The sequence below is a fragment of the Stegostoma tigrinum genome, chromosome 22 (genome assembly GCF_030684315.1).
Source record: "Stegostoma tigrinum isolate sSteTig4 chromosome 22, sSteTig4.hap1, whole genome shotgun sequence".
Classification (NCBI taxonomy): Eukaryota; Metazoa; Chordata; class Chondrichthyes; order Orectolobiformes; family Stegostomatidae; genus Stegostoma; species Stegostoma tigrinum.
In genome coordinates, this window is record NC_081375.1 from 2,576,247 (window position 1) to 2,587,382 (window position 11,136).

An 11,136-nucleotide genomic window follows, 5' to 3' on the forward strand; every position below is an offset into this window, starting at 1 on the left:
ACTTTCTCTCAACAGGCACTGTCTGACCTGCTGACTTTTTCCAGCAATTTCTGATTTTATGATTTGCAGCATCCATAGCTTGGTGTTTTTCTTCCCCTTACTTTTATCTTAATTTCCATCTCAATAAAGAATATTTTACTTGCTTTCCTAATTACGCGCTGTATCTGAACACTAACTTTGTGATTCGTTCACAAGGACACCCAGATCCTTTGGGATCTTAAAGCTTTGAAAATCACTCCGTTTTGTTAATACACTTAAAACATTTTCCCACCTTACACACCATTTGCCAAATCTTTGCCTCTGTTTTTGTTCGCCTCTTGAGTGGTCAATGTTCAAAGGATACTGGACTCAGTCAGCTCTGGTCTCTCTCCAACAACCTCAGTATTTGTGTATTTCAGATGTTCAGCATCCACAGTTCTTGGATTTACTATACTTTTTGAAACCTCTATGCCCTTTTCACAAATCACTTTGCAACCTTTCTTTGTATCAGCAGTAAATTTGGCAACCTTTCCTGCTGTTGTTTCAAAGTCATTTAAATTGTAAATAGTTGAGATCCGAACACCGTTTCCAGAAGCACACCAGCATTACATCTCAGCAACCTGAAAAAAAAAAGGCCCATTTATGCATACTCTTTTTCCAGTTACCCAGACAGAATCTTCTATTAGTACCAACATGAAACACTGAGGTATATGTTTTCTTTATTGATCTGTGCGTTGTGGACATCACTGCTCATGCCTACTTGCCCTCAAGAAGTTGGTGCTGAACTGCTGCAGTCCACCAGCTGTGGGTTAAACCACAATGCCACAGATAGAATTCCAGGATTTTCACCCAGCAATGAAGGAATGGAGACACGTTTCCAAGTCAGAATAGTGAGTGGCTTGGAGGGGAGCTTGAAGGCAATGGTGTTCCCACGCATCTGCTGCTCTCGTAGTTTCAGATCAGAACGTGGTCGTGCGTTTGGAAGGTGTTGTCCGAGGGTACAGCCAGACGTCCAGCACAAAAACAGACGCTTTGGCCCAACTCACCCATGCTGACCAGATAGCCTAACTTAATCCAATCCCATTAGGCCCATATCCCCCTCAATCCTTCCTATTCATGTACCTATCCAAATGTCTTTTAAATGCTCTAACTGTACTAGTCTCCACTACTTCCTCTGGCAGCTCACTCCATACACATACCACCCACTGCGTGAAAACTGCCGCTTAGGTCCCTTTTAAATCTTTCCTCTCTCATCTTATATCTATGACCTCTAGTTTTGGATGCCCCTACCCTGGGGATAAGACCTAGACTATTAACCCTATCAGTGCCCGTCATGATTTTATGAACATCAGCAAGGTCACCCCTCAGCCTCCGACACTCCACTGAAAATGGCCCCAGCCTATTCACCTTTTCCCTACAGCTCAAACCCTCCAACCCTGACAACATCCTCATCATTCTTTCCTGAACCCTTTCAGGTATCACAACATCCTTCCTAAAGAAAGAAGACCCGAACGGAACTCAGTATTCCAAAAGTGGCTAAACCAATGTCCCGTACAGCCACACCATGACCCGCCAACTCCTATACTCAATGCATTGTCCAAAAAAAAAATAAAAGGCAAGCTCACCAAGCTTCATCACTAACACATCTACCTGGAAATCCACTTTCAAGGAATTATGAACCTGCACCCCAAGGTCATTATTCAGCAACATTCCCCAGCGCACTACCATTAAGTATATAGGTTCAGCCCTGATTGGCCATCCCAAAATGTAGCACCTCATTTAATTAAATACCACCTACCATTCCTCAGTCCGTCAGCCCATCTGATCAAGATACATTGTACCCTAATGGCAATCTTCTTGACAGAGCACTATACCACCAAATTTGGCATCATCTGCAAACCTAAACATACCACCTATATTCATATCCAAATCATTTATATAATCTTTGAATTTCTGGATCGCATCTGGCAGATTATACATGCTCCCGCTACTGACCATCAGTGGAAGAGTGCATGTTTGGAGACACAGTGCCAACCATGTAGTCTGTTTCCTCCTGGGTGGGGTCAAGCTTCTTGAGTGTTATTAGAGTTGCACTGATCCAGACAAGTAGGAATCATTCCATCGACTCCTGACTTATGCCTTGTAGAACGTGACAGGCTTCGCGTGTAACTATTCACTAGATCCCTAACCTCTGACCTGCACTTGTAGCTGCTGCATCTTATGTGGTGAGTCCCATGCATTTCTGGTCAATAACCCCAGAATGTTGATACTGGGGTATTCAGTGATGATAACTCCAATGAATGTCAAGGGGCGGTGTTTAGATTTTCTCTTTGCAGTGATGGTCATAGCCTGGTTTTTGTGTGGTGTGAATGTTACTTGCCACTTGTCAGTCCAAGTCTGGGTGGTGTTCACATCTTGTTGCATTTGAACATCGACTGCTCCAGTATCTGAGGAGCTGCAAATGGTGCTGAACACCTTGCAATCATAGAACATCCACTTCTAATCTGATGCTGATCCTGAAGGGAAGGTCAGGTTGTAGGTTTGCTCACTGAGCCAATAGGCTTGACTGCAGACATTTCATCTGCCAGGTAACATGGTCAGCACGTCTCTGGTGAAGCATCGGTGTTCTGTCCTGCTTGTTATTTAAACGTCTGTTTTCTGGTGTGGCTGGTATCACTTCTGGTTCTGATAGCAAGAAGCTCCCCCCCCTCCACACCAGAGTGGGGGACTCAATTACTAGGGATCATGAGTTCAATGTGAGAGGAGGAAAGTTTAAGGGAGATATGCGTGGAAAGTTCTTTACACAGAGGGTGGTGGGTGCCTGGAACGCGTTGCCAGCAGAGGTGGTAGACGGAGACACATTAGTGTCTTTTAAGATATATTTGGACAGGTACATGGATGGGCAGGGAGCAATGGACACAGACCCTTAGAAAATAGATGACAGGTTAGACAGAGGATCTTGATTGGCGCAGGCTTGGAGGGCTGAAGGGCCTGTTCCTATGCTGCAATTTTCTTTGTTCGTTTGTACACAGGGTCTAATTCAATGTGTTTGAAGTTCTGATTGGAATGCCAGACCTCCAAGAACTCCTTGGCATGTCTGTTTGGCTTGTGCTAGTACTCAAAACTAACTGAGCTGAAAGCTTTTTTTAAAATCCACTAGACCACATGAGGTCACACTGGTGTTGAAGATGGCAGCTATAGAGGTACTGAATGCATTAATGTTTTGAAAGAACCAAAGACTTCAAGACATTCCTGAGGACCAGGGTGTATATAGGAGGTGGATGGCTTCATCCCCGAAATATTCCAAAACACGCAGGTAAGTGAATTCATGGAGGTAACTAGAAAAAAGTTACACCCATACATAGGATTGGTAGGTTCAGCATCCTTTCAAGTCACTTTCACATGCTGAACCTATTCACAGCAAACGCTGGAGATACAACAAGAAGTCAGGAAAGCAAGCAGGAACAGAGGAGGAGCACCACAGCCATCACTAACTTAGACTAGGGGCATTGAGCCTTTTCTTTGGGGGGAGGGGCCCTCTCCACTCCTACAAGCCCCCAACTATGCCTACTGCTCAAAAATGCTGTGGCCCACCACACTATTACCTACTATTTTAGGTCAATACCAGGAACAAACCAATACCATTCCAGAGAATAACAAACCTACCATAATTTACAAGAGACTGTTACAGCAATACTTGTATAAACTGAAAGCAAAGTGATTGGCAACGTGAATTGCATGTGAGATAACAAGGTGTAGAGCTGGATGAATGCAGCAGGCCAAGCAGCATCATAGGAGCAGGAAAGCTGACATTTCGGGCCTAGATCCTTCTTCAGACTTGCATGTGGTTGGCCCTAATTTAGCCACAATCCGTGTAATTTCAGCTACTAATCATATCACACCTGACTGTCTTACATTCTACTAGATTCTTTAAGTCACGCTATGGCTTAACATTACATCACTTGACTTCTTTGCACATTGAACAAATCTGCTTATGTTTCTGCAATAGTACAAATTGGAAGGAAATGTCAATGCAATAAGTTAAACCATCTGGCCCAAAAATTGGATCCTTTGCTGTGACAGCTTTTAATGCTGCATCCAGCAACTGACAGAAGAATCAATCTTCTGGTGCGATTAAGAGGCTCCTCCTCTAACCTGCACTGCACAACAGTGGCACATCTGCTCAGCAGCTTTCCTCAATGCAGCAGAGCTGGGTCAGCGCACAGCAAAACAAGCACCACCTCCACTCAATCACAAACCAAAGATACTGCAATTCTGGAAAGTAAAGCAATGAATTGCATAATTTAAGTAAACATTGACTGTCACTTTAGGTTCTGCAAGAGCTACTTGGCACAACCTTGTCCAAATGACAAATCAGCTGAATTCCAGAGGTGAGATAAAAGCATCTACCCTCGACAAAGCAATATCAGACTGATACTGGCATCAGGAAGCCAGGGAAAAACCAAAGTAAATGGAAATCATGAGAAAAACTCTCCAGGTTCTCACACCCAACCATTTTATTAATGACCTTCTATTCAAGAAGGTCAGAAATGGACTGATGATTGCAATGAACATTCAAATTTGGGCTAAATAACATTTGCAGTACTCAAGCACCAAGCAGTTATAATTTCCTATAAGGGGATCCAACTGCTTTTCATGTCATTCAACAGTGTCAATATCACCAAATTCTCCATCAAAACCAGTAGCCTGAAACACAACTGGATCAGTCATGCAAACACTGGCTGCAAAGAGCCAATTAGAGGGTTGGCAGTCTGCAAGTAACCCACGTCCTGACTCCGAAATCAGGAGTGTGAAGGGAATGTCACTACTTGTCCAGTGATAACAGGAACTGCAGTTGCTGAAGAATCCAAGATAACAGTGTGGAGCTGGATGAACACAGCAGACCAAGCAGCATCTCAGGAGCACAAAAGCTGATGTTTCAGGCCTAGACCCTTCATCCTGATGAAGGGTCTAGGCCCAAACATCAGCTTTTGTGCTCCTGAGATGCCGCTTGGCCTGCTGTGTTCATCCAGCTCCACACTTTGTTATCACTACTTGTCCAGATGAGAACCACTCGAACACATTCAAGCTCAGCACCATATGAAACCCAGTAGCCGTAGTAATATTGATGAATATTTAATATTCACCACTCACCTCCACCCACACCACCGCCCCCCCCACCCCAATACAAGACGTACTGCAGTAACTGCTGGCTCCTTTCACAGTACATTTTAAAACCAGCAATTCATACTCCCTAAGAGGACAAGGCAGAAAACTCATAGGAATACCACTATCTGCAAGCTCCCATCAAGTCATTCACCATCCTGGCTAGGAGTTATGGTGCTGTTCATTCACTGACTGGGTCAAAACTTGAGGTTTTACTCTAACAGCACTGTGACATACCTGCATGACACGCTCACCAATGAATCAAGCCAAGAGCCTGCCACCAGTTTTCGCATGGGCAACAGCCACTGGCCTTGCCAGTAATACTCAAATTCTAATAATAGCATGCTGACAGCTATCTTCCACAGAAGAATGCTGAGGAAAGGGCAATGAGCAAATGCTTCGGTAAGTCAGAAAACAGATTTTTATTCACTATTAAGAAAAGGCCACTGTCAGATGTACAAAGTCCAAAGTCAGAATGTTAAAGGAGTATGTTTGGCACGCCTTCTAAAAATACATTGCATTAGCTTCTAATCTGAGGTCAGGATGCCAATTTTAAATCAATTAAGATAACCAGTATTAATTTGTTTACTATCAATTTGCAAAGTAGTTGCAAATTGAGAAATCTTAACCTATTCCCCACACTTATCCTACAAAAGTTTCTAACAAAATCAAAGCAATTACATCATATTAACAGATTTAAATTAGTATCACAGGACAGGAGTTCAAGCTATCTCCAAAAAAGTTGCTTTCAGTATCATTATTTCTGAGCTCAATGTTTTCTAAAATGGTGCACGGCTGCTCAAGCCTGCAATCTCCAGCAAGTGGCACGGAATCAGGAATATAAAAATCAACTGTATTGTGTGCTGCTATCTCTATCCATTCACAGCACAATGTTTTCTCGTTTACAGTGTAGGTACAAGAATACATGTGGAAACCAGATCAACAGAGTTAAAGACAAAAAAAACTGCAGATGCTGGAATCCAAGACAGACAAACAGGAGGCTGGAAGAACACCGCAGGCCAGGCAGCATTTAATGCAGTAAAACATTCCAATGTGCTTTACAAGAACAGAATCAGAAAACAACTGACACCAAATCAAAGGAAGAGGCAGATATTATGATACGCAACCCAAAGATTGGTCAAAAAGTGAATGTTAAAGAGTCTTAGAGACAGACATTCATGAGTACAGTATTTCTATAAAAACTAAAAATCAGCTTATTACCACAACAAGATAGATTGAGCATTTTCCATTACATCACTCCGAGAACCATTTGCATTATCCCAGAGGGAATATGTTGCATCAGATATATTTACACAGAATGTCTGATGCAGTCTTGTCATTATTCCAAGCAATGCAAAATTTCAAAGCGTCTATTTTAGAGTAATATAGCAGTGCTGCCTGCTGAAATTCAGAATTTACTTTCTTCATTTTCACCATAATGATTTCACCAACAGCTAATGGCTACTCAAAGTACTCATCAGCACACATCACAGAAGCATCAGGAAAGAACATTAGCAGTGTATTGTATGTGGGTACAAAATACAAACATGGATTAATCAAAGCAAATATACTATAGTAGACTATCAGATAGAATGAAAGGAAACAGTAACACTTACAATATGCATGCATGCACCAGAACAGCAAAATTCAAGTATGATTACACACTTGACAGCAAGGGAACAGAGACACCTACTATATTGCATCCATTTCACAGAATTAAGTGAAAGTGGGACTGGAAGGTGTCAACCAGCCTGCAAGGGAGGTTAACATTTAATAGGAATGACTGGTAACACCAATTGCCAGTAAATACAAGGCCCCAGAATTGGAATGATATCCAATCCAAAATACACCGACAGTTGCCAATTATCTGGAAATTAGAAGTAGCAAAAGAGAGAACATCAGAAATTCATGTCAAGTTAGCTGTTGTCTATGAAAAGCACAGCCACTACAGCCAATTTTAATAACAAAATAAGGTATTTGAGAATGTGTTGAAATTTTCTGTATGATTGTTTCTGAAAAGACATCACTCAATGATGACATTACAAATGAAGCAGTATTCAATCCGAACAGAAAACTGGTACAGCAAGAGATAAATCTGGTCTTTTTAAAATCACTGCAGATCATGGGCTTGGGAGGATAGTAGCCATATTAATGGACAAATGACCCAGAGAATGATTGCTGAAATCAATCCAATGCAGTTTATGAACCTGAGGTAAACTTTTAAAAATCCAAAAAGCAGACAGCTGTTCTCAGCGATGGTGTCTACGAAGCTTTTCTGTTGCAAAATTCCAACTGGCTCAAAAATATTCTTTACAGGTACAAAGGCAGTGGAGAACAATGGCAAGATCAATGATATCAAAGGCTGCAGCAGGTTGAAAAGGACAAGGGAAGAAAGTTCAATCACACTCGTGTGGTCTTATTTGTGATTTAAAACATAGAACATAGAACAGTACAGCACAGAACAGGCCCTTCAGCCCACAATGTTGTACCGACCATTGATCCTCATGTACGCACCCTCAAATTTCTGTGACCATATGCATGTCCAGCAGTCTCTTAAATGACCCCAATGACCTTGCTTCCACAACTGCTGCTGGCAACGCATTCCATGCTCTCACAACTCTGTGTAAGACAGCTATCTCAACACCATTAGTGGGCAGAGATCTAGTGGAGAGATGTAGTGTTCTAGGAAACTTGCATATGAATTTGGAAAATGGTAACCTCATTCAACGATTCTAGAAAGAACACCAGAATAAGAAACAGGAAAGTAATCAACACAGTCCCTCAAGCTTGCTTTATAAAACCATAGCTGATCGGGTCTCAATTCCACTGATCACCTAGTCCCTATAAAGCTCGATACCTTTATGGTTTAGGATATCTACAACTCAGTACCAAATACGTTCAATGATTAAAGTTTCTACAGCCCTTTATGGAAATTCACAAAATTAGGGAAGAATTCACCCTCATCCTAGATTGGAGATGCTTCATTCTGAACCTGTGTCCCTTATCTCTACAATCCCCAATGCAATGAGAATGTATTTAGTATTTACCCTATCAATATTTCTAACCTCCAATGAGAAAAGGTCCCAGATTGCTCAATTGCTTCTTTAGACAATGTTGGATGGGGGAGCATTTACAAGGTCAAAGTGGTCGACTGTCAGTTTGAAGAGGGGTAGTGAGGGAAAATGTGAAAGGGGGTAGGGACAGAACCCAAGGAGTAAAACTAGGGCAGGAATAAGCTTTCAAGGAGGTTTGACCTAGGATGGTACAGGTAGGGAGGAATCCAACAGACATTGCCGATCAGATAGTCTCAATCTTAGTGACAGAAAAAATACCACAACTTCCTTGGACTTGTTGCTGGAGGTGAAGGTAATGAAAACAAGAGGACAATTTTTATAGAGTGAGGCTTGAGGAGACTTTGTTGAAGGAATAAGATCAAAGACATGATAACACAAAATATTGTCTCAAAGCCAAACTCAATCATCCACTAAAAGCTCATGGACTCCAGGAGTTTTGGCTCTGAGTGAATACTACTGTATTGTTGTAAAAGCTGATCTGGAGGATGATGCCAATAGGAGCAACTGAAAGGCAGAACACTGGGAAATTCCAGGTGCTCAGCTCCTGGAACAGTGAGCTGGACAGAGAAGTTATGGTTCTCCCAAACAATTGCTGATTTCAGGTTTCTACAGTAGTGGCGAGTTTAATTGTTCTTGGAACGTGGTGGGTGTCACTGGCGAGATCAACATTTGTTGCACATTCTTAAATTCCATTGAAGATGGGGAGATTGATCAACATTGTAATTTTGGTTTTACATAGCTGAGTGCATTGCTAAGCCATACAGCAGTTAAGAGTCAACCACATCGCTGACCCTGAAATCACAGGCCAGACCAGGTCAGAGCAGGTCAGAGCAGGTTTCAAGCTCCAAGAGGCAGATCAGCTTTTACAACAATACAGTAGTTTGAGTCACAAATTAATGAACTCAGTTTAGGTTCTTTTACCTATCATGGTAAAACATCCCAATGACACTGCTGTCCCATGGAGAAAGCCAATTTTAAAATATATCTTACACAATTGCTGCAGTAAATCTTATACTTAGGAGAAACTGCAGTCACACCACACCCATGGTGAAGGGAGCAGTTGTTTAAGATGGTTGATGGCCTTTAATCAAGCAGACTGCTTTGCCCTAGACAGTGTTGAACTTACAGCATCATTAGTATGCCATAACAGAATAGTGTCACTCCTGGCTTCTATTTACAACTGGTTGTCAAGCTTCAGGATTCAGAAGTTAGTCTAATTACTACACAACACTCGGTCTTAAACTTCATTCAGCCATAGAACACATGTGAACAGATCAGATAAGTTTCTGGTCAATGGTAACTCACCATCCACCAAGGTTTCTGCACATCATTGTACACGTACATTTCATGAATGGAAAATCAACAGAACTGGTGCACAACAGCAACCGCCAGAAAAGTGTAAAACTCTATAGGTGTGAAGCTGAAAAAACACAGGTCATCCAAGCAGGAAAGTCAACGTTTTGGGCCAAAACCCTTTGTCAGGGGAAGTTGTGAATTCTTCTCAGTGATGATCACTTTACAAAATTGGGCAGGAGGCAGAGAACATGGTCTCATTCAAACCTGAACAAAGTGGACCCTGTCTAGCCTGGGAGATTTTTTTTTAAAAAAGGAAAAAAAAATTAGGATTTCAATGCACAGGCAGAAGGGTATTCAGCACAGCTGAATCATATATACACCAACATACATGTCAAAGACCACAGGAACATGGAACTACACACAGTCATTCAGCTCTTCCAAATCACGGCTGATCTGATTTTAACCTCAACCCCACGTTTCTGCGTATCCCTTCGTAATCAAAAACCTATCCACCTCTGCCTTTTAAAAATGGTGCATCCGCTGCCTTTTCAGGAAGGGAATTACAGGCATTCAACCCTCACAAACAAAATGTTCCTTTATCCCATTTTAAAAGAAATACTGTTGCCCAGAGTTCCTACTATGCCTTAGTTCTACATTTTAGTTCAACAGAAAACATTCTTTCAGTGTTTCACCGAAACCCCAGCAGCCCCCTCTCAGCATCATGCCAATCTCACCCTGATTTCCTTCACGTCCTGCTTGCCACCCTCGGGATACCACTGCACCCGGACATAACCTTTCTTAAGGGGTCGCTCCCGGCCGGCGCCCTCCTCGTCCGTGTCCGAGCTCTCACCGCTACTGACCTCGCCATGAATTAAACCGACAATGCCGTGCCTCAAGGCCCCCTTGTAGGTGCCAGACACAAGGTCATCCACAAACAGGAGCCGTTGGCTGCCTGGGGCCGGGGACTGCGCGGGAGATGGTGCAGAGGATGGAGAACCTGGGACGGCAGGCCTCGGCTCTCCAGTGGCCGTGAGCAGGGGCCTCGGATCCCCAGGTGTTCCTCTGCCACCAGGGCCGGGTACCACAATGCTACCGGGACCGGGTTCCCCGGGTGTCGGGCTGTCCTGCGGCCCAGATGCCTCACACGGCAGACTATCGCCTAGCCCCGGATCACCGGGTGCTGGGCTACCGCCGATACCCAAATCCGCATCCGCCTCCATCGCCGCCGCTGGGAGAAGCCGCCCGGCAACGTGGTGACGTATTTACGTAGCGTAACCTTACGTCATAGCACGCTGGGGGCGGGACACCATGGTTGCGACTTTGATTGGTCGCTTCCTGGGGCGGGACAATCCTACGGGGCGGGGCAGTGTTTTGTTACCCACCCTCTTGTGTAGCCCCACCCTTTACGGCACATCCCCGCCCCGTTTGTCCCACTGTCCCCATTAGCCCCGCCCTATTTACCCATCCCCGCCCACTATTAACACCGCCTTCCCAACTAGCCCCGCCTATTTCTGCCGGCTGGCCTTGCCCTCCTTGTTAATCCTGAGATAGCTCCGCCCTCCTTGCTAGCCCCGCCTATTGATGGGTGTGCCCATGGCCGGGGAAACTGATCGGGGTGAAG

At 43.6% G+C, this 11,136-nt stretch overlaps 1 protein-coding gene across 1 annotated transcript in view; it reads right to left on the reverse strand.

Annotated features, from left to right (window-relative positions):
• The window catches only part of LOC125463857 ((E3-independent) E2 ubiquitin-conjugating enzyme UBE2O), a 138,966-nt gene extending 128,214 nt beyond the window's left edge, over nucleotides 1-10,752 (reverse strand). The window contains exon 1 of the mRNA XM_059653564.1: nucleotides 10,250-10,752. Within this exon, the coding sequence (XP_059509547.1) occupies nucleotides 10,250-10,735 (486 nt within the window). The 5' untranslated portion in view covers nucleotides 10,736-10,752. The remainder of the gene's footprint in view (nucleotides 1-10,249) is intronic.
• Nucleotides 10,753-11,136: the final 384 nt, after the last annotated feature.